The sequence below is a fragment of the Portunus trituberculatus genome, chromosome 29 (assembly GCF_017591435.1).
Source record: "Portunus trituberculatus isolate SZX2019 chromosome 29, ASM1759143v1, whole genome shotgun sequence".
NCBI lineage: Eukaryota > Metazoa > Arthropoda > Malacostraca > Decapoda > Portunidae > Portunus > Portunus trituberculatus.
Window position 1 is genome coordinate 1,720,185 of NC_059283.1, and position 25,000 is coordinate 1,745,184.

Here is a 25,000-nt window from a genome sequence, read left to right on the forward strand (position 1 = left end):
AAAGAATAAAATTGTTAATGCTTTTGCTGTTCTTTTGTGTGTGTGTTTTTTTTTTTATTTCTACCATGTTTGACGAGCATTTACTTGTGTCTCGTAAGGTAAAGGTTTCTGACTTTATGTAACTCTAAATCCAAACACAGTGTGAAAGAGCAATAATATTTCCATTTTGATGTTCTTTTCTTATTCCTCAGAGGCTAAGAACTTATCTTCATCTTTGCTTCTACTGAAGGTAAAGGTTTCTGGCTGTCTAACCTTAAGGAACTATAAAGCTTGTGAAAAATAAACATATATCCATTCAGTTTTTGCAATTCTCTTTTTATTTCTAAGTCATTAACTCCTTCAATACTAGGACGCATTTTCATTATAATTTTTTGAGCACAATTAGATGATTTTAATTACACAAGCAAGGTTCTATGGAGGTCAGAAAGTTAATGGTCTAGAATCTCCACTATTTAAAATCGCAAATGAGATTCTAAAGCTGTATAAAATCGCCTAATAGTAAATTTAATAAACAGGAAGGCTTATCATGGTACTGAAAGGGTTAAGGATCCTTCACCTTTTGTGTTTAGTAACGGTTGAAAATGCTCGTCTTCAGTATGCAATTATAACCTTCACTTTATCACTCCCAGGCGGTTTTCATGTAATTACTTAGAACTTCCAACATTGTAGATACTCATTGCTTACTACACTCTCCTTCGTGTCTACCTTAATAAAGACAAGATGATCTTCACTTCACTCTTCTTCTATGTCCATGCAAACAGTAAAAACATTAGACATTAGACATTTATCCCTTTCTTTTGGCTAACTCTATCAGACCTTTATGGAACTGGCAACGAAGTGGACCATTTTTTCTATATTTTTGTTGCCTTTGACCAGTTTTCTCCTCTGACATAAAAACAGTACTCTGAATATTAAGAAACAGTGACTACAAGAATGAAGAGGTTAAAGTTGATGGGAAAAGCATAAAACTCTTCATTCTTCTCGTCTGTGTTGGTGAGTGATGGTCGTGGTGGCTTCAGGTTGTCGTGTCCGCTTATCTGCCTGTGTGCGGCCACTGTGTCTCGCCTTGAATGGAATTGTTTACTTTCTCAATATATTTATTACATCTGCATGGATAATCAGTACGTGCTGCCTTCTTAAACGTTAAATTATTAGGTGTATAACTATTTATATTCTTGTCTGTTTACTGCGCATTCATTATTCATTTTTTTCTTTTCGCCTGTTTGGGATGTGTCAGAGAGAGAGAGAGAGAGAGAGAGAGAGAGAGAGAGAGAGAGAGAGAGAGAGAAGAAATGTGTGTGTGTGTGTGTGTGTGTGTGTGTGTGTGTGTGTGTGTGTGTGTGTGTGTGTGTGTGTGTGTGTGTGTGTGTGTGTGTATGTATGTATGCATGTTCGCGTGTATGCGTGCGTGTATATTCGCGTGTATGTTTGTTTTTGCTGGACTCGGCAAGTGATTGGTGGAGTGTCAGCGGAAATAGTGTTTAGAAATGCTGTGTGAATAAGTAACAGAGGCACTGTCCATCCGAGGCTAGCGGCAGTACGTGTTTGGGTCGCAGTGAGGGTGTGGGTGAGTGAGTCCCGCCGCCTCACTGCTTCCCTTAACTCATGAATAATGGAAGGCCGGATACCTCGAGAACGGGGACGGAATCCTCTACTGACCTACTATCTTCCACTGCTTATCCTGAGAGACCTTTTTTGTATATTGGTTCCTTTTCTTGATTACAGAACCTAAGAAAAATTGTAGTATCGTAAAAGAGTGCGTATTTTTTTCAATTTTTCTATTTTTCATGATTACAGAACCTAAGAAAAATTGTAGTATCATAAGAGAAGAGCGTATTTTTCTGCTTTCTGCTTTCACTGCTTATCCTGAGAGACCTTTCTTGTATATTTTTTTCCCTTTTCTCGACTACAAATGCTAAGATATATTGTAGTATCATAACAGAAGTGCGTAATTCTTTTCTCTTTACTTTCTTTCACTGCTTATCCTGAGAGACCTTGCTTGTATATTTTTTTTCCTTTTCTCAATTACAAACGCTAAGAAATATTATAGTATCACAAAAAAGGCGCAATTGTTTTCCTTCTACTTTAGATATTAATTACTATTCATGTTTTTAGTCATCTCGCTTTACCAAAATTGTCTTACTTATTCTTAAAGCTATAGAAATAAACAACACACGTTAAAGTTTATAGAAATACATCTTGGCAGTAACTTTCCCCATCAGTGATAAGAATCAAAAGAAACTCAAACACAGAAGGCAAAAGCATATTACCTTTTTAAAACTACACGACTCAGAAAGCACAGAATACCTCCATTTATCTGCACCTGCATTTAGTTACTCGTACCTGCGTGTCAGATTAATTGATATATTTACCTGGCGTGCGCACCTTTTCACCCCTTACCTGTGTGGGGCGTCAGGAAGAATCCCAGGTCGGCAGTGCAATCCAATCAAGAGAGCAAGAACTGGTGGGAGGCTGTGTGTGTGTGTGTGTGTGTGTGTGTGTGTGTGTGTGTGTGTGTGTGTGTATGTGTTTGGTTAGTTTGTCCTATATTTTTGCAGCGGTTCCTAACTTTTTTTTTCTTTTCACGAGCAATGTTTGGAGTCTTGTTTTGCTTTTTTGTTTATTTCCCTTTATAGTTCTGAGGCTTTACTTGTTTTTGTCTCTATATGTGTGTGTTTTATTTTTCCTATATATTTCTTTCCCTTTCTACTTGCGCTCTTTGGAAATAGTGACGGTGCTGTGAGACGCGGGAGTGCTTCAGAATAGGGGCCTAAATTTGGTGATGGTGATGCCGATAAAAGACTGAGGAGAAATTTGGCGATGGTGATGCCCTTAGAAGATTGAAGAGATATTTTGGTGATGATGATACCCTTAGAAGATTAAAGAGGAATTTTGATGTTAATTGAATCGTTTTTAATTACTATTTATCTATTGTTATTATTTTGTTTATATATTTATTTATCTCCACTTATTTATTCACCTATTCATGCATTTCATTTTTTATATTCATTTATTTACCTATTTATTAATTTCTATGCCTGGACGTGATTGGAGAGGGATTGTGTACAGTAAATAGATAATCAGACACTTGTTATCGTTATGTTGTTGTCAGTAAATAGATTATCAGACACTTGTTATGGTCTCTGTTCTTGTTGTTGTTGTCTCTCCTCTGCCTATTTTCATTACTCTTCCCTTTTGTTACAGATGCTACAACGATAAGAGTATAATCAGCGCAGTTCTCTTTTAATGCACCATATATCTCATTATTTTTTTCTGCAGTAACAGTTATCATGCACATTTACCTCGCTGCTACAACACGGAGCCTTCACTCATTGCAGTAAATCCTCTCATTACTTGCCTTTTACTAGTTTTCTTTTCTTTTTTTCTTAATGCTTTTGTTATTTTTTCTTGTTTTTCATTTATTTTCTTCTTCTGCTTGCTGTTTTCCTAGTTTCTTCTTTTTTTTTAGATATTTATCACCCATTGTAGTAAATCCTCTCATTACTTGCCTTTTACTAGTATTCTTTTCTTTTTATCTTATTGTTTTTTTTTTCGTTAATTTTCTTCTCCCTCTGCTTGCTGTTTTCCTTGTCTCTTCTTTTTTTTCTAGATATTTATTTTTTTCTGCAGTAACATCTATCATGCACATTTGCCTCTCTCGTACAACACGGAACCCATTGCAGTAAATCTGTAATGTTTTGTTCTCGCAGTTGACGAAGTGTGAAAAATCTCTTAAACAAGCTTTCGTATTAAATCTTTGGCTAAATAGTCTATAAAGCTTCCCTAATTTTACTTCTTTTCGCTTCAGAGAGAGAGAGAGTGTGTGTGTGTGTGTGTGTGTGTGTGTGTGTGTGTGTGTGTGTGTGTGTGTGTGTGTGTGTGTGTGTGTGTGTGTTCGTCTACTCAAATATTGTATTTCCTGCAATCCTTAACTCTGTAGGTTTTGTATTTCATGTATATTTTTACTTTTTTTTGTACTTTTGCCACAGGAAATCATGTAACTTTGTAAATAAGAGAGAGAGAGAGAGAGAGAGAGAGAGAGAGAGAGAGAGAGAGTCAAGTGTAAAAGGCTTAGATTGAAAAACAACATTAAAAGCCAAAGTTTTGACATAGGCGGGGAAAGCTTTTAGGCCTTCGTTACCGATAAGGAAACAAGAGAGAGAGAGAGAGAGAGAGAGAGAGAGAGAGAGAGAGAGAGAGAGAGAGAGGAGTGGAGGAAGATATGTTAGCGGATAGAGGAGGAAGGAAAGGAGTAAGAGTAGGAGAAATGCGAGGAGAGAAGTAAAGGAAGGAGAGGAAGAGGGAGGAAAACATTGAGGCAGGTCTACTCCCAACAAGAAAAGAAGTTAAAGGTGAGACTCTTCCCTTACCTGTCCTTCCCTCACCTGATGGACACTGGGAGGAAATAAATGTGTTTTGAAGTCACTCACACCTTCCTCCTTCCACTGTGCAGACTTTGTGTTATTGGACATTTGATACTGAGAGAAGACTATTACTATTACTACTACTACTACTACTATTACTTAATCATCACTAAAAACAGAACTACCAAATAAAACTACAAGCACACTTAGGTTAATCTACAAAATAAATAACAATACTTTCAGTTACTTGTATAAAACTCAGAAAAACAACTAGAACGTCCTTTCTCTGCTTTGGGATATGACTTGCAGGAGAGCGAGACAAGATAGGAGCCACGGGGCGTAAATCTGTGTGAGATACAAGTTTCCTTAGCTTGGTAAAGGAGACGGTGCGGAAGAGTGACTGGGCTCGAAGTGTCACGTCAGCAAATTCTCACATTAGATTACCAAAGTTATGAGAAAAGCACAAAACTCTTAACTTGTATTTCTGCTGCTTGGCTGAAAAAAGAAGAAGTTAAGTTGATTATATTTCTTGGTGTTATTTCTCGTTTGATGTTATTGTTGCTACTGCTCTTACTACTACTGCTACTGCTGCTACTACTACTACTACTACTACTACTACTACTACTACTACTACTACTACTACTACTACTACTACTACTACTACTACTACTACTACTTCTAATTTTGCTGTTCTTACTACTCTACTACTACTACTACTACCACTACCACCACTACCACCACCTGCCACCACCACCACCACCACTATTGAAATAGCAGAAATTATATGAAACTTGGTCGAAGTTAATAGTGGGTGAAAAACTTTAATAACTTGGCTGGGTACGTAGGAAATAGGGACACTGCGCCTGCCGTCATTCTTCTCATGGGTTTAATATCGGTGCAGGACGCTTCCAGTAGGTCACTTACAGGACACCTTGTTTTTTCTTAGGTCACGTGTGTCTCTCTGGTAATAGGTCACTTTTGGGAGTTTTGTAAGTAAGGTTAGATTAGGTTAGGTCACTTTTTTGTAGGTAAATGGTCACTTCTAAGTTCCACCAGGTCAAATGTAGAAAAAGTTAATCAAGTAAGAGTTTATCACCATTTAGGAGGTCATATCAGGTCAGTTCAGGTCACAGAGGAGGTCATATATAAGAAACGTGAATGAAAGATGTAGTTATCCCTATCTAGCAGGTCACTTGTAGGTCATTCCCTGTATAGTAGGTTAGGTTAAGTTAGGTCACATCTTAAAGCTTGTCACCCTTTGCAGCAAGTCACACATAGGTAGCTTGTAGCAGATATGAAGTGACCTCGAGTTAGCATAACACTTATAAGTAACCACCTCTTATAGTAGGATAGGTAAAGTTAGGTCATATCTGGCAGCAGGTCACGTCACTCAGTAGGTCATGTAGGGTCATTCACTTATCGCAGGTCACTTTGAAATCGAGAAATGGTGCGGAAATACTTGATTCACACGTCGACTTGTATACGAGTGAAAATAAAAGGAAAAATTTATATCTGCTGGCGAGGAGAAGGAGAAGGAAGAAGAAGAGGAGGAGGAGGAGGAGAAAAATATAAATTGAACACAGTTACCCAACAAGGCGGAGAACTTAAGGTAATAATATGTTAGCGAATGTGGCAATACTGACAAGGAAAAGGAGGAAAAAGAGGAGAGAAAAGGAGGGGACGTAGGAAGATGCTTGGAATATATTGAAGATGATGTGAGGCTGTGAAAGTGAAGGGCACTGTGAGGCGGAGTGAGATGAGGAAGGAGGAAAGCTTGTGGGAGAGAGTGAAGTAAGTGGAGAAAGTAAATGTGAAGGTGATGAGATGATGACAAAATACTGGAGTGATGAAAACACCTGGTGAAAGTGACGGTGGTGACTCGATGGAAACAAAAGAAGTAATTGATAGTGTACGGTGAATTCTTGGGTTCAGGTGATGAAGGTGACAGGAATGAGGAATGAAACTTGGTGAAAATGAAGGAAAATTATTGAAAGTGACGTACACATGAACATAGAAACGCAAAAAAAAACAACTAATGAGAGAGAGAGAGAGAGAGAGAGAGAGAGAGAGAGAGTAAAAGAAAAGAAAAATAAGTATAAGCGCACAAAATTCGAGGCTCTTAAGGGCACTTGAGGGAGAAAGAAAAAAAAAATATATAATACCTTTTCTGAAGTCATTGCCCCCAAAGACACTGGGAGAGGGGAGGGAGTTGGGAGGATGGGAGAGGAGAGGAGGGGGAGGCTGGGGAGTCCTTTAGCTCTGAGGGAAGGTCAAGGATATCTATCAGTGTCCTACGCCTCCCTAAGGATCCGTGGCAGAGGCGAGAGGCAGAAAAGACCATTCGTTTGTCCTGCTCAGTGTTGGATCCTTTGTCACGTTCAGATAAATGTTCGGGTGTCCTACTTGTCGACGGCTGTGTGTGTGTGTGTGTGTGTGTGTGTGTGTGTGTGTGTGTGTGTGTGTGTGTGTGTGTGTGTGTGTGGTGTTTGTCAATGTCGCTTTTGGTAGAAACTCCTGTCACGTTGAGCGACTTGTGGTATGTTTTGCACGCGCTGGCGCACACACACACACACACACACACACACACACACACACACACACACACACACACACACACACACACACACACACACACACACACACACACACACACACACACACACACACACACACACACACACATGACACACACACACACACACACACACACACACACACACACACACACACACACACACACACACACACACACACACACACACACACACACACCAACACAACACAACCATAACCTATCCCTTCGTCCGTAGTTCCTCGTCTTTTACTGCACTGTATACCAATTGCTCCCCTTTTCTGACACACACACACACACACACACACACACACACACACACACACACACACACACACACACACACACACACACACACACACACACACACACACACACACACAGGCGCCACAGGAACCATTACCCACTCGAAGGACGCGTTATCCTCATCTTTACGTCCGCGCCTCGCTCCTCCGTCAGTACTGAGTCAGTGGCCATTCAGCAGTTTATCCATATTTAGTACACCGTGGTCCTTATATCCCTGGTTATGGCACCCTTAGGAGTCCTTACGAAGTCCCTTGACAGCACTGAAGCCCTCCGGTTAAAGCTTTTCTTCCCGCCTTAACTTGATGTACGGAATTGATAGCTTGTAGGAATGTAATAGAACAAAAGAAGCTGCAGGATGTCATGAGGCCTATACATGTCAGTCGCTGTGGAGAATATAGGGGACTGCAAGAAATTTGGGCTATACGTGTCTGTTTCTATATAAAACATTCTTACTTTTATTCGTATATCTGTCAAACCCTTCCTAATGACTCCATCTATAGGAAACTGCAAGAAATTTGGCTTTTACGTGTTAATTTCTGTATAAAACATTCTTATTTTTATTCGTCATCTTCATGTATATCTTTAAAATCCTTTCCAATGACTCCATCTAAAGGAAACTGCAAGAAATGTGGCCTGTACGTGTGAATTTCTGCATGAAACAACCTTATTTCCATTTATTGTCCATGTATTTCTTTCAAAACCTTCCTAATGAGTCCATCAATAGAAAACTGCGAGAAATTTGGCTTATATATGTCAATTTCTGTATAAAACATTCTTATTTTTACTGGACACCTTCATGCATATCTGTCAAAACGTTCCTAATGACTCCATCTGGGATTATGACTCAGAATGCTAGTTATGACAGCATCCACACCACATCATTACTTATATATGGGAGTACAGGTAGACAAAAGGGCTTAATCAACCTTACTGTTTGTCTCTGCATGCACATCCCCTTGTAAATAGGCATCGTTGTTTAAGTGGCGTTAAGTAAGTAAATGAAAGTAGCTGCATATTTCTTTGACAGACACCCAGTGTTTTTGCTCTTTTCCAGTGAAAGTGATTGTAGGCAGGACGGGGTGGCGTGAGGTGGCCTTGGAGGGGCGGAACGGGGCGGGGATGTGTAAAAGTGGGCGGGACGGGTCTGAGAGGGGCAGGGCATGACACAGCGGGGCAGGCATGGGCGGGGCGGACGTTGTCTTGTCAATGCTGGCACGTCAACACCACCAAGTTAAAGTTTTGTTGACAAACTTAAATGTTTCTTTGGAGGACTTCAGGCACGACGGAATGCAAAGTACTGAGAGAGAGAGAGAGAGAGAGAGAGAGAGAGAGAGAGAGAGTACATAAACACTGTCCCTCCTCGTGTAAGTTAATTCTTTGACCCTCCTCTTCACCTTTTCTTTTCTCTGTGTTATTCTCCCACGAACGTTTCCCTTCCTACACAAAGGGAAACATTTCAGTCCGCAGGTTGGTGGGCTGCCCGCGCTGTGTTTTCTATTCTTTTCTCTTATTTTTAAGCGTAAAGACGTGCCTTGCGTGCGTATGTGTGTGTGTGTGTGTGTGTGTGTGTGTGTGTGTGTGTGTGTGTGTGTGTGTGTGTGTGTGTGTGTGTGTGTGTCCAGAAGTTAGTGTATCAATTTTTTTTTTTTTTCCTACTGGCAAAAATAAGAACTGTCGTATATCTGATTATTCGTAATTGCCTCTTGACAAACGAATGCGTAGTTTTGCTTATCGATAAATCATTCACGCGGATTTGTAAAAATGAATTAGCCTTTAGAGTTCGAGAGACTTGATACAGATTCTCTCTCTCTCTCTCTCTCTCTCTCTCTCTCTCTCTCTCTCTCTCTCTCTCTCTCTCTCTCTCTCTCTCGTTAGCGTCATTGTATTTTTTTAAGCAAGAGGAGAATCTGGCTAAGAGCAACAAAAAATAAGAAAAAAGGCCCACTGGATTGCCCATTCCCTTCAAAATGTCTTCAAAGTGTCTGTCTTTAATTAAACGATATTCCTTGTCATCTGGAAGTCTCGCCGTGGTGGGATGACAACTCTGGGCCGAGGGCGAAGGCACGTCACTGGAGCTAGTCTCGTGGCAGCTTCCTTTCACCAGTCTCGTCATATAGAAAAAACACCACAAATAACTAGATGGTTCTGGAGAGATTTTTATCAACGATGTCAAAAAAGAGGAATTATGGTTGAGGTAACTTTTAACTTTCATCCAATTACCTTTTTTTTCTTTCTCTCTCTGTCTCTTCTGTTCTTTTCCTCTGCTTCCTTCCCCTCCGCTTCTCGCTCCTCTTCCCTTTAATTTCCTTCTTTCCTTTCTCGCATTCTTGTCTCTGTTCTTTAGCATTTTTCTACTTAAACTCTTTTACGGTATGTTTGCCTGTTTGTTCATCCTCTTTCCTTGTTCTACTTCTTTCCTTTTTCTTTTTCTCCTTTCATTCATTTTAATTCTGTTTCCTCCCACGCTTCGTTTTTTTTTTTTTTTTTTTTTTACAGCGAACACGTAACTTTTTGCCTCAGACGCTTGACTTAAGCAATTAGTTTTCCTGTTTCAACACGCTCTCTCTCTCTCTCTCTCTCTCTCTCTCTCTCTCTCTCTCTCTCTCTCTCTCTCTCTCTCTCTCTCTCTCTCTCTCTCTCTCTCTCTCTCTCTCTCTCTCTCTCTCTCTCTCTCTCTCTCTCTCTCTCTCTCTCTCTCTCTCTCTCTCTCTCTCTCTCTCTCTCTCTCTCTCTCTCTTTATTCATTACATTTCTTGATCTAATATTCACGGAACATTAATCCGTTGTAGTTAATGTTATCTCTCTCTCTCTCTCTCTCTCTCTCTCTCTCTCTCTCTCTCTCTCTCTCTCTCTCTCTCTCTCTCTCTCTCTCTCTCTCTCTCTCTCTCTCTCTCTCTCTCTCTCTCTCTCTCTCTCTCTCTCTCTCTCTCTCGTAAGCGTTTCATCCAACACGTGCCGTCAGGTCGCAGGTGGGCCCCATCAGGCTGCCAAACAATGTTCCGCTACACGCCCCGTCCACTGCCCGGCTTACATAATTTTGTCTCACACTGTGTAGAGGCGTATCTGGGACACCTGGTGGGACGGTACGTGCGATAACTCTACTAGTGTCTTAAGAAAATATAGAAGTGTTGTGAGGTTTGTTGGAAATGTGAGGGTACAAATTAGACTCGATTTTGTTTGGTCGTGATGTTTTTGTTGTTACTATTATTATTGCTGCTACTACTTCCGCTGCTGTTTGCTAAGAGGACATGGTTTCACTGCAGGATTAGTCTGTTTTTTTCAGTTTTTCTGTTCTCTGTTATTCCAAAGAACTATGATTTTTTTGTCGTTATAGAATTCTCTGTTAGTTTTGCCCTTTGTCTTTTTCTTTACATCAACAATAACAAAAGGAACAACAACAATAATTACTACTACTACTACTACTACTACTACTACTACTACTACTACTACTACTACTATTACTACTAACACTACCACTATTACCACTATTACTACTACTACTATCACTACCACTTCTACCATTACCACTACTACTACCACTACCACGACCATTACAACTACAACCACCACTACCACTACTACTACTACTACTACTACCACTACCACTACCACTACTACTACTACTACTACTACTACCACCACCACTGAATCCATGAAATATAAAACAAGCAAACACTGTAAACCACAAATAACTCAGAAACTGATTCCGTTAGACTTTTATCCCCTTCCTCAACTTTTATTCCCTGCCTTGCAACATGGGGTGGAATTTCGAGAAGCATCAAACGTCCTTGCGAAACTGCACGATCTCCGCCTGTGCTTGCCAAGTCATTCAGTCGCCTCTCAGTTCCCAGCAGCAGTGAGCGTTGATTTGCGTAATATTCCTGGCTTACGTTCAAGGAAGCATCGGCCAGCATCCACAGCCCACCACACCCCTCCACACACCTCCACAGCCCTCCATACACCCTGTACCCTTCTAATTTATTTTATTTAATTTTTTGCTTGTAAATGGCACGAGAGGAGGAAAAGTATGCTTGAGTACTCGTAAAATTAAGTCAGAGAGAGAGAGAGAGAGAATTGTGTACCGATTTATCTACATTTTTCTAGGTAATTTCTTCTTTAAAACAAGTGTAATAGGCAATAATTCTTCAAAACTGCCCTGAATAGTTTTTTTTGTACTTCTCATTAGGCACGTGTCGGCAGTTCAGGTGTGGGTGACTTACCTGTGCCCGACCCTCTCTCCCTTACATAATTAGGGCAGTTGTGATTTGTACAAGCAGTTGGCGAGGCGACTATTGCAGCTGAATTGACCTTTATAATTTAATTCTGTTTTATCTTTACTTAACTTCATTTTTACTTTTATTTTTTATTTTATTTATTTTCCACTTGAGTTTCTGTTGTCCGAATTATTTTTTTTTGTCTTGTAACTTTTATGTTTCATTTTATTCTATTTTATTTTTTTACGCTTCCATTCATTAGTCTGTCCGTCATTGGCGATCTTTGAAGAAAAGACAAAGTATTTAAATGAATGGAGAGAGAGAGAGAGAGAGAGAGAGAGAGAGAGAGAGAGAGAGAGAGAGAGCGTTATTAAAGTCTTGAACATAAAGGCAAATTAGCTATTAGTCTTTTAATTTCCTTCTCTATCCTTCTCTTTTACTCCTTTCCGTCTTTTGCCTCTTCCATTGTTCCCATCTTCTATTTTCCTTCTCTTTTCATTATTTCCTTCCCTTCCCTCCCCTTCCTTTTCCCCTTCATTCTCTTCTCTTCCTTCTTTATCTCCATTTTTTCATTCCCTTCGTCTGCATCCTCATTTCCATTGTGTCTCCTTATTCTCTTTTATCTTCCTTCTCCTCCTCTTTATCTTACCTTCTCCATTTTCTCTCACTCTTCTTACCTCGTCTTGTTTTCATCCTTACCTTCCTTTTCCTCCTTCACTGACTAGAGTTTGTGTGGCTCTGGAGAAGGAGAAGGAGGAGGAGGAGGAGGAGGAGGAAGTCCAATTAGTTTCCTCCTATTATTCAGGTGTTTTTCCTCCTTGTTAACACCTGGTCTGGCTTCCTTGCTTGACATTTTTTCCTTCCTTAAGATTCTGTTCTCTTGCTTTTACATTTTTTCCCCATTCTATTTCCTTTTCCTCATTTATTACATGCCATTGGACGCGTATAAAGTGCTGCTCTCTCTCTCTCTCTCTCTTTTTTTTTTTTTTTATTTAAACAAAACTTAATACAAAGAAACATGTACTGTCGTGTGCTACCTATTCTCTACAATCTATTCTCTTATTTACAAGACTTAAACAAGACTCTCTCTCTCTCTCTCTCTCTCTCTCTCTCTCTCTCTCTCTCTCTCTCTCTCTCTCTCTCTCTCTCTCTCTCTCTCTCTCTCTCTCTCTCTCTCTCTCTCTCTCTCTCTCTCTCTCTCTCTCTCTCTCTCTCTCTCTCTCTCTCTCTCTCTCTCTCTCTCTCTCTCTCTCTCTCTCTCTCTCAGTGCAGGAAGTGTTGAATTTCTTTTTATTTGCTCGTCTTATTTATTCGTGTGTTATTTTATGTGTATTTTTTTCTGCTCGTCTATTCATGCAGTTGTTGAGACTGGGAAAAATTGCCCTAAAAGTGAGTCACGTCTCCGAGTCACGCCAATGTAAACGACGGAAACTCACGCGATCTGATCTCCTCCTTTCATTTATCATTATTATTATTTTTGTTATTATTATTATCATTATCATTATTATTACTACTACTACTACTACTACTACTACTACTACTACGGTTATTGTTATTGTTATTGTTGTTGTTGCTGTTGCTCTTTTTCTTCGCCTTCTTCTTCTTTTTCGTGTTGTTGTTGTTGTTCTTTTTCTTTTTGTTCTTCTTCCTCTCCTTCTTCTTTTATTTGTTGTTGCTGTTGACAGAACCATGTAAATAAATGTAATATATTTTGCTGGATTTTCTTTTATCACGACCATTACTTTCAAGTGTCGCTTCGTTGAAATAGAATTAACAAACATATTAAAGTCCTCTAAACATCATTTGTCTGATTTTACAAGCCAACTAAACCTGAAAAATACCCTGATCTCTCTCTCTCTCTCTCTCTCTCTCTCTCTCTCTCTCTCTCTCTCTCTCTCTCTCTCTCTCTCTCTCTCTCTCTCTCTCTCTCTCTCTCTCTCTCTCTCTCTCTCTCTCTCTCTCACGGTAATTATTGGTAGAACTTCTGAACTATGTATTATAGAATCTTATATATAAGGATCTACATACCACAAATAGGTCTGGCTGTCTTGTCAGAGACTGCAGCAGATCAAACAGTGAATTACACACACAACATGTTCAGGCGTTGTGATTTGTTGCCTAATCCTGTAATAATGTGATGAACGTCCGTCAAGGAGATACGGCTCGACGGACCGTGGCTAATATATACACTATGTAACCTGTACGTATTATGTTATGTACTGTCATTGTTATTAGCAATACACATTTACTTTCTTACTTACACACACACACCGCGTATTATAGTGATTACCACACTCGGCTCACAACGGAGAAGGCCCGGGTTTGAGTCCCAGTCGCGGAGAAGGGAAATGGGGGAGTGAGCCTTTAAATGTGTATAGCCCCTGTTCACCTAGCAGCAAGTAGGTACGGAATGTAATTTGAACGTTTATGGCGTCGCTTTCCCGGTGTGTGGAGTGTATTGTGGTCTCATTCCTACGTGAAGATCGGTCTATAAGCTCTGAGTTCACTCCGTAATGGGGAAGGCTGGCTGGGTGACCAACAGGTGACCGTGAATACAACACACAGCATCACCTTGACCGCAGCGCACTGATTCCCTCCATACGCACTACCTTATCCGTCCATGTCACCCTATATACTGCGGCACAAGGTTATGGACACGCCCCATGTATCAGTGTCCGTGAAGGGCGGCAACTTGACCCTCCGCTGTTTAATAATTCATGAAGCCTCTTGTCGCAGTAATCCTTGTCGTGCCTCTTCTGATCACCTGCGTTTATGAGGGAAATGAGTCTCAGGTGTATCGCTTATCTCTCCACTGTCTACTTTTTATCACTGTCCCCTTCGACCCGCGGCTCCCAGGGTCCTGTGTCTCTAAGCCGCCCGAAGTAGCAGGGTATGGTTGTAAAAGGTTCCTGCCCACCTGTGACGACCAGACAGGTGAGGCAGTTGGCTTATAAGGAGCGGTGATGATGAGAGAGTGCAGCGTATGCCTACTCACACACACACACACACACACACACACACACACACACACACACACACACACACACACACACACACACACACACACACACACACACACACACACACACTACAATGAGATTAGAACAAATTCATACGTTGCCTACCTACTAAAGCCTGAATCTCCTTGTGACAGGCAGACTGAAGCACCTGGGCTACCCTTATCACTTAGCTCGTTTGAATATAAAGACAGGTGGTGAAGGTGAATGTGAATGTGGGACAGTAGTATTAACCCAAACAAGACTCGGACACATTTTTATCTTGAGATATGTGGACGATTAGATCATTTTATTGACATTAGGAAGGGTTTAGGGAGGTCAGGAGATTAATGGCCACAGTCTTCACTATTTTAATCCCCACATTAGTTTCTGAAGCTGTATAAAACCACAAAATAGTAGCCAGAATGAATATGGAAACGTGTCATGGTACTCAAGGGGTTAAGTACATGCGTATAGGTTAGTGTTGAAACTTGAGCTTCTGTGAGGTAAAATTTATACATCAAGGACAAATAGTCTTTTTTTTTTCTGAAATAGACTTTATCGTGTAAAAACAAATTATATATATTCGTAAATGACTGAGAATTTCTGAATAGTAATAGTTGTTGTCTCTCCTTTAGGAAACAGCACCATCAGTATTTTATTTCTGTATTTTGTGTTGCCTTCCGCTAGACTTCATCCTACATGCAAAGAAAACATCGTGCACGTGTGAATAATTTCTTCAGTAATTGTGTCAAATATATTACACTGTTTATGCGTGGTACTACTTATGATATTTGGAAAGATTTCTTGAACGTCTATCCTCGTCCTCGTTTAAGAAAATTAATATAATCTTTTATCATCCATCTGTCCATAAAGACGCCGTGATGAGAGCATAAATACAAGTACAAGCACAACTTCACTCATGCGATCTGATTTTCATATAAATATACACACACACGTACATTTTTCTCTGCCGCACGTATCCCTAAAGAATATTCAAGTTGAGAGAGCATTAAGATGTAGTGAATGTAAATACTACTTCTCACCATGTTAATTCCTGCCTGGGTACTGAAGCGTGGACAGATAGGAGCGTTGGTCGCGCGGGGCGGCAGATGAGTGGCGATAACAGGGGCACTTATATCAGAATGTGGAGGAGAAAAAAGCGACGGATTGATAGAGAGAGAGAGAGAGAGAGAGAGAGATGTTTGTGTGTGTGTGTGTGTGTGTGTGTGTGTGTGTGTGTGTGTGTGTGTGTGTGGATGTGGGTGTTCCATTACCTCTCTCGCAATAAAGAAACAAAAGCCACGCGTTGTGTCGGCTTTAACAACGAATAAGTTATGAAACAATGTAAAGGATGCCTTGCCTAATACTTTGCCAGAGAGAGAGAGAGAGAGAGAGAGAGAGAGAGAGAGAGAGAGAGCCATCAATCAGTATTCTGGTGACAAAGGTCGAGCAGATGACATGTGGTCTCGCCTGAAGGGGCACCACTAACCTCACCAGTCATGCAGCATCAAACCGAAGCCTCCTGCAGCGCTACACGTAAAAACTTTCAAAACTACAACATTCTACAAAGCCACGACCTCCCAGCTATTGATATTTCAGTAGGTTATAAGCTCGCTAAAACACAAAGGAGAGTGAATAGGTGTGCATCAATAGTTTCGCTCAGATAACATGCCACACTCCCCATCATTGTCTTTTCTGTGTTCCCGTAGTCTTGGCTCTTATTATCTACGAGGAATGTATCTCCGGGTTCTGTAAGGAGATAGCCAGCAATAGCGAGCAGATCAGAGGGCTTAAGACAGATAGAAAACATAAAACACAGGATTTGAGGGCAGGTTACTCAATTCCTGTTGTGTTTTCTCTTAGTCTCGAGTCTTATTATCTCCGGTTACTGTAAGGAGATAGCCAGCACTAGTCAGCAGATCAGAGGGCTTAAGACGGAGAGAAAACAGGGCAGGTTTCTCGATTCTCGAACACTGCTATACAATCTTGATTCTTACACGTACCCAGCAGGTGTAGTGTCTGTGTTTCCAAGCTGGCATGAGCATGAGGCTGATTCTCACAATATCAGCGAGGGTATGATGGATGGTCGGGCTCAGCTGCCTGCCTCCAGAGAATAGGTATTGTTTCTTGCAATTTCAGACCATAAATTGATGTCCGCTCCTGACGCAGACATATGACATCCTGCCGTGGTGGGGTCTGATCTTGCCTAACATGACGCCTCGCCTCGGGCACTCCTGGCATCACCTCCTCGTATTGAGATGAGAACAAAAGAAAAAAGGAGGAGCATCAAACATTAACTCAAATGCGTAGTGTCTCTTCAAATCGGGATGAAGTGAACTGAATGTCCTTTTGCTCCAATAAGAACAAAAAAATGTCATTACAGAGGAGGAAAATTCGTCGAAAATTCTGAATAAACAGCAGTAATGAAGTAAAAAAGTGTTTATGCATTACTGGCTTTAGAATGTTACCTGTTTGTGAGGCAATCCATTACCTCCTCACTTCACCAGGATACCAAAATAAAAACTAATAAATCAAGGAAACTTTAGAAAAACAAATATCTGATTCACAAAATTATATATATGAACTTAAAACAGGTCTTCTAATACTAACAATGACACTTAACAAATTACCTGTCCGCGAGACTCCTCACTTCTTAATTACTCTTAATATACACAGAGTTATGATTGAGAGAGAAAAATTAATATCTTGAGAATCATTAGTAGGACTATTTATACGACAACTGAATGAGGGATGCTGATTATCACGAAGGGAATTATATTGTGACTAGAAACGTAGGAAGCGAATAAGAATAAACTCCGGACCTCTCTCTTTCTTTCTTTCTTTTTTTTTTTTTTTAGTTTTCCTCTGTATTTTCGTATGACTGAAGAAATTACCGAGACACTTCCCATACTAAACGTTCTTGTGGATTTTACGAGTAGCAAAGTACATTTTTTTTCAATCTTTTCTTAATATTTATGTCCTTTTCTGTTCCTCTCGACACGTAAGAGAAATAAGTACATTAATACAAACATACATAATACAAACTCTCATTAAATCTGTGAAATTAACTATAATCCACCTTAAATAATACCCCTTTTTAAACAGCTCAGATAACATACTTGGCTCCACCAGGTAACACAGGTAAAGCAGTCAACCTTGAGCTCTTAATTACTCATGTTATATATAGTTCTTAGTTAAGATCATGTATCATCGTATTTTCCTGTCCAGTGTGACCCAATTCGTGCATATTTTTTTAATGCATGTATGTATTTATTTTAGGGCAAAGTGGATTATTAAAGGATGAAGGAGGGCAAGAGTTCAGTGGCCTGTAATTATGACCTTGTGTGACTTACCTGTCCGTGTGCGTGTGTGTGTGTGTGTGTGTGTGTGTGTGTGTGTGTGTGTGTGTATGTGTGTGTGTGTGTGTGCCGAGGCTGCTGACTATGATTAATATGTTTGCGTGGAAACAATAGCCTGAGACGATGTGGAGTGACAGCAAGTGTGGATGCAGATGTGGCGGAGATGAATGAAGTGTGGTTGAGATGTGGAGGTGATGTGGCGGCGCAAGAAGGCGATGTGACTGAGTGCTGTGTAGAAAGGGAGCGAGATTTGTAGCGTGCCATGAGAGAGAGAGAGAGAGAGAGAGAGAGAGAGAGAGAGAGAGAGAGAGAGAGAGAGAGATTGATTGATTGATTAGATAGATTTGGCCATTTTTCTTACATCAATATATACCATACATAGGAAACGACTTGAGGCAATGTCCAGTAAGAAGCTTTAATAGGACCTTTAAACTAGTAAGGCGGCAAACACAAGGGACGAATTACGGCCACTCTAGGGCAAATAAAACAAAGTAAACAAATAAAAATATGCAAAAATGTGCTCTCTAATATAATGGTGCAGATTCATACGTACAATGAAAATTAATAAATAAATAGGTAAGTAAGTAATAATAATAATAATAATGATAATAATAATAATAATAATAATAGTAATAGTAATAGTAATAGTAATAAAGCTAATATAACAAATAAGGTACAAAAGTAAAGAGAGAGAGAGAGAGAGAGAGATGGAATATTATTATTACTCAAGGATTTGCTTTTGTTGTTGTTTTTTTGACTTACTGATTTAAAGATTATTAACAAACCTCATTTCTCTGTCATTTTCTTTGCATCTCCTCTTTATCAAGCAGAACAAAAGGCTGCCACATTTTGCAATCTCATTAATGGATTGGATATGTTAATCTGTCATATTGTATTTATTCATTGTATTTTTGTATTTATTTACCTGCTGTGTATCTTTTAATACATTCATTTTTAATTTTGTCTTATGTATCTTCTTTTTCCAGGTGAGTGTTGCCTGGGGTGAGGGGCTGATGGGAGGACAAAGGGTCACGCTTTCTTGACACCTTGCTTCGATACCTGGTGAGTGTGATGCTCTGTGTACCTGTGACTGTAACCCCTTCAGTACCATTTTACTTACCTTTTACCGGTTTTGCAGAGCTACAGGTACTTACGTGGGGATTGAGATAAAAAAAGACTGTAGCCATTAATTTTCTGACCTCCATAAACCCTTTGAAGTGTAAACAGAATCATCTAATGAGTTTTCATATTTATTTTACTTAATATTTTCCGAGTTTATGGAGTTTCAGGTACTTACGTGAGGATTGAAATAAAAAAAAGACTGTGGCCATAAATCTTCTGACCTCCATAGACCATTGCATGTATATAAAATCATCTAATCACACTCAAAACTCAAGGTAGAAATGCGTCCCAGTACTGAAGGGGTTATTGGTGCATGAAATTGTATGAAAATCGTAGGAAGATGGAAATACAGGAGGCAGGGAATGTGGACGTAATTATCTCAAATACAGATTCACGCACATTCGCAACAAGAAGCGGTAATGGAATGTTTCTATTTATACTTCCTGGATCGCGGAATTTCCTCTGCCCCCTTCCGCGGCTTTCCGGAAATCAGAAAATAGTGTTTAATCCGCGGCAGGAACACGAGTCACTGGTCTTCCTGGAAACCGTCCGTAGAAATGGAGGTGGATTGTGACTGACGCTCATCCTTTTAACCTATTTTTTCATTTTTCCTTCTATTTTCAGTTTTATTTACAGATTTTTTTTACTTTTATTATTCCGTACATTTATTCATCATTTTTTTCTATTTATTTATTCATTTGTCTATCTGTCTATTTATTCATTTGTTTTTCCCACACACGAAGATAAGCCACACCAGCTGAAATATAGGTGAGATAGACTAGATAACATATGCTACACTGACAAAGATAAGATAGATAAAGAACGTAACCAAACATAACAATCTGACATAAGCTAACCCAAGGAATGAAATAAATGTGGCAACCTTTCCTTCTCTGTTAACCTGAACTAACTTAACCCCCCCAAATTTAACCTTACCTAGCCTAATCTAAACTAACAACCACAAAAAAAATTCAACCTAACGTAACCTATAGTCCAGAATTAACCTACTCTATCCTAACCTAACCTAACCTAACCTAACCTAGTGTAGCCAAATCTATCTTATATATAGCTAGTGCAGTTGATCATATGATTTCCCCCCACACTAATTATCTCTCTTCTCCCTGTCTCTCTCACTTTCCCTCGTCTCATCGTCTCCTAAATCACACGGGCGTTGTCTTGCTCTGTAATCTTGGACACTTTGCAGCGGCGGCGTCAGAGTAACTCCGCTGATACTGAGGTAATGGTCAGTAATGAGGTGATGGGGCCGCGGGGCTGACAGGTCGCGTGCTGAGTCTCCTCCGTCAGTGCCTGTGATACATCCTTGTTATAAGCAGGGCAGGAAGCGGCTGATTGAAGGACTGACGCAGCGGTTCATTCTCTTATTCGCTCTCCAAGGTGTCGTCAGGTACAGCGGGCAGGAGGGCGTGTTGTAATATGGAGTGGTGTGTTGAAGGCGTGGTGTTAGTGTTTCTTTTGTTTTCTTTTTTTTTTTTTTTAGAGGGCGATGATGAGGGAAAGCAAATAAAAGGTTGTCACGTATGTTTGATAATGACAGATGAGAGTAATGCTAGTGTGTGTGTGTGTGTGTGTGTGTGTCTGTGTGATGATGGGGACGGGGACATACCGGGCGAGTGGGCAGACCAGTGTGTGTGTGTGTGTGTGTGTGTGTGTGTGTGTGTGTGTGTGTGTGTGTGTGTGTGTGTCTGTGTGATGGTGGGGACGGGGACATACCAGGCGAGTGGGCAGACCAGTGTGTGTGTGTGTGTGTGTGTGTGTGTGTGTGTGTGTGTTAGGATAAATGAAACGTATGTACAGTTCTCGTGTACTTTATTCATACATCATACAACACCACACGCTTGTACAACGTATGTATGGTCGGTGCCTTTGTTTGTACATTGTTATGCATTATTTTCATGTTCTCTACATAAAGTATATCCCGTTATGTGTGTACGTGAGTAAAAGAAAACGTAATGAGGGCGTTTTGAGTCCCCAGTGCACTCTCTGACGTGTGGCTTCGTTAACAGGCAAGCGACGTGCACACGTATGCGCATAGAGGTGTGCGTGCGCAGAGGTGCAGGGCCGGGCCGCTTAGTGGAGGGGCGACACCACCATCCGGTAGTCCTCGTGGAACGCCATACGGAATTTCCTGAGGACGTTCATCCCAAGAATAAGGTCCCCGTGGCGTCCGTACACGTCCAACTCACGTCCTCGCACCTCCCACCCTCCCCTCTCCCCTCCAGCGCCTCCCGCCCCCCCAGACATATACAGACATGAGGGACGTATTCTGTGCTGTCCTCACTCCCGTCAGTAAAGAAGAGGGTCACTGCCCGCTGCCGCTGCACCACCATGAGGCCGAGGGCGTGTACCAAGTCCAGGGGGATGAGGGAGTGTGAGGCGCCCGTGTCCAGGAGAGCGTCAGCAGGGTGGCCGTTCAGGGTGACAAGGTGCCTGGTGAGCGGCACGCTGCGAGGGACGCGACACGCCATCTCCCGCACCACCAGGTGGGGAAGACTCCTGCTGGGTACGATGCTGCAACGGTGGTTGAAGAGCACATCCAGCCCCAGCAGCGGCTCCCTGCACTCCTCGGACACATGGATGAGGCCCCACAGTGCGATGCTCCTCTTGCACAGGAGAGGAGCGTGCAGGATCCCACAAACCTGCATCCCTCCGACCTTCACCGCTACCACGTCCACTAAATCTTCAAGGCCTCCCTTCTGTACGTCACTCCAAGGCACGAGGGAACAGCTGGCACCCGTGTCCACCTTAAACACCACCTGCCTTGTGCCCAGAGTGGCGGGAAGCAGCAGCCTTCGCGTTGCCCGCCGCACCAGCTCCACCATGCGCTCAGATCCTGACGGTTTTTGCATCCTGAAGGACGGCCTTTGAGCGATGACTGGAGAAAAAAAGAGATTGATGGTACTTCGGTGGATATACAAATGAGAGAGAGAGAGAGAGAGAGAGAGAGAGAGAGAGAGAGAGAGAGAGAGAGAGAGATCAACTAGTTAGTGTAGTTGAGATAAGATACACTGTCATATGAGGAACCCTGACTGATAAAGAAAAGACAAGACAGGTAGCTAGAGACACACAAAGATTGCCTACGTATTAAATAATGAAGAGCGGTTACCGTCTCGAAGCTTTCAAACCAAAGAAAGCAGAAGCGGATGGACGAAACTTTTCCTTTGATTCTCTCCCTCCCTACACGCATCGGTCATCTTGGGGTGGGAAAAAAGAGACCTATGAAAGATGTTGCGGATCATTTCATATCTACCTCCAGACTCCCTCTATCCTCTCGCAGCCTGCCAGATCCAACCTCCGGGAACTGATGTCTGGCTTTGGTTGACTTATGCCTCCCTACACTACACACTATTGCTGGCTGGGGTGATTGGGAACAGAGGTAGTGTTGTGTAGTGTTTTTCTTGTATCTCAGCTACTGTATTTCTGTTTATCGGTGTCGTAGTAGTAAAGTCGTTCTCTTTTTTTTTCTCTCTCTCACTCTCTTCTCTTTGTTTTTTTATGGAAGTCGTAGAATTAAACTCGCTTTTTTCTATACCCGTCGTGGTTTTTATGAAGTTATAGAAGCATAGTTATTATTTCTTCTCCCTGTTACTGAGTGGAGGGGCGTAAAATGATAGTAACTCTCCCACGTATTCAGAAACGCTTTGCTCACTCACCACGACAATTTGCTAAGGCCACAGAGACAACTAACCGGGTTTTCAAGACAATTTCTCCCTATAATAATCTAGAAATCTTGCCAGTCCATCACCGGAACTATAAGAATACCCTTAAAACATGAACATCTTCAGTTAAAGCCTTTGGAAAGTAGTGATGGTGAGTAAGCAAAGTGTTTAAGAATCCAGACCTTTCTCTCAGCTTCCTCGGTACTCTCTCCAGCGTCTATGTACTGTTTCCAAGCCTCGTATCACTCCCATCTTTTATTCCTCCCTTGGGCGACTCTGGGATGAGATCTGTTCGCTTGTATAGATTCCACCCTGTTCAACATAGCTCCAGTGATTTTATGGAGATTGGAGGTGTAGGTTTAGAGAAACTCATTTTTTGTAGGGAAGTGGAATGCTGAGTTACAGTTCCTACCTACAATATAGATCTTGAAGGTTAGCGATGGGATGAAATCTGCTCACTGGTGAATATGTTCCTCTATTCCTCTTAACCTTATTAAATTTATATGTATTATGTGTATGGCAACTGTAGGTTTGGCTGGAGAAATTCGAACACTGTTTTTTTTATTATGTAAGAGGGAGAACTGACAAGGCCAAAAAATATATTAGAAAAAATGCCCGCTAAAATTGCAGTCTTCATGAAATATTAGAAAAATTAGTCAAAAGGGTGGGGCAAATGTCTTAACACCTCTCTCTTAAAAGAAGTTAAGTCGTTATGGAGGTCACTGTTGAAAATCTACTTCCTTTTGCATATATTTGGAAGAGGTAACTCAGCAGTATTTTTTCCAATTTTTCATTAGGAAAGAAATGTATACTAGGTGAAGCATAGGTAAAGAATTAAAACAAGTTAGACCCTGAAGAAAAGTAACACTGGGATGAATTATGCTTCCCTATTTCCTTAACCCCATCAGTACTGGGACACATTTTTACCTTAAGATTGGAGATAATTTTATTGATATTAGGAAGTCTCAATGGAGGTCAGAAGATTAATGACCAGAATCTTCACTATTTTAATCCCCCTCATGAGTTTCTGAAGCTGTCAAAAATCACCAAATACTAAGCAGAATTAATATGGAAACGCATCGTGATATTCTTTGACTTTGTAGTGATAGCAGAGTGTAGTTTTAGAAAGGCTGTGTTGTGAAGGCTGCAGGCTGAGTAACGAACGCCACAACTAAAGAAAGGCGACTCTGGGATGAAACCTGATCCTCTGTGCAGTTTGTATTCAATTCCATTTATTTTATAGCGACGGGAGCTGAAACTGTGACCAAAGAAACCCCTCCTGTAGGCTGTGGATAAGTAAAGACGGCAGCAAGAACTGACACACACATCCAGCTAATCCACGGCGGTCTTGTCCTTGATATGTCGTAAATCATGTCGATATTCATCTGTAAATAAATCGTACAAGTGGCGAGGTGGTCTTTAGTCCTATACCGATCAATGGCGCCCTCCAGGGATGGCCATTTGCGCCCCTTCAGTACCTGTGGCAGCACGCGATGGCTGAAGTGATAATCGCTGCCACCTGACGCCAAATATTGAGTTATTGTCGACACACTCACCGACTAGTTTTATCTCTCGAATATTATAACCCTGACTTGGATCTCTATCGTCGCTCCATCGTGTTACTTATATTCTCTCTCTCTCTCTCTCTCTCTCTCTCTCTCTCTCTCTCTCTCTCTCTCTCTCTCTCTCTCTCTCTCTTAGAAGTGATTTACTGCCGGGTCATGGATTCCTCTGCCGCCTCCTTCCCTCGGCCACATGGCGCTCGGGACTCCAAGAAGGATGCCAAGGAAGATTATTTTTATATTTGGTGTATCATTTCCTACGCGTAAACATCTTGAGGTGGGGAAATATACTTGGCTTGAGGTTTATTTTGATGTTGCGTAAAGAGAGGATTCTTCTGTCTATATACATTTTCTTTCTTTAGTGTGTTTTGTTTTATGTTTAATGTTTAATGTCACTTGTGTTTGTCTGTCTGCCTGTTGGTGTGTGTGTGTGTGTGTGTGTGTGTGTGTGTGTGTGTGTGTGTGTGTGTGTGTGTGTGTGTGTCTATGTCAATCAGTCATTTATATGGCCAAACTATCATTCTATTCTTTATCTATCTATCTATGTCTTTAGCTTTCTTCCAGTCCATGTATCATTCCATCTCTTTATCTGTGTATCTATCTATCCACCTTCAGCTATCTATCCATCCACCTTATGTATCTTTCTATTTCTTTATCTGTGTATTTATCTGTCCACCTCCAGCTATCTATCCATCCACCTCCATCCGGATCTGTATCTCCTTCTCTATCTTGTTGACTTGCTGATTACATTCTTATTCAAACGTTCTTCTTCGTTCCGCTTTACATTCTTATTCTGTCTCCTCTGCGCCTTCCTCGTCCTCTCCC

At 41.0% G+C, this 25,000-nt stretch overlaps 2 protein-coding genes across 5 annotated transcripts in view; one reads left to right on the forward strand and one right to left on the reverse strand.

Annotated features, from left to right (window-relative positions):
* The window catches only part of LOC123510384 (leucine-rich repeat-containing G-protein coupled receptor 5-like), a 267,024-nt gene that overhangs the window by 46,451 nt on the left and 195,573 nt on the right, over positions 1–25,000 (forward strand). The gene's annotated exons all lie outside the window — the stretch shown is intronic.
* On the reverse strand, positions 20,749–22,376 carry LOC123510388. Its single transcript, XM_045265504.1, has 2 exons — positions 22,061–22,376; positions 20,749–21,829 (listed from the first exon to the last, which is right to left on the reverse strand). Exon 2 carries the CDS (start codon positions 21,801–21,803, stop codon positions 21,093–21,095), a length of 711 nt encoding a protein of 236 aa, XP_045121439.1. The 5' UTR covers positions 21,804–21,829; positions 22,061–22,376; the 3' UTR covers positions 20,749–21,092.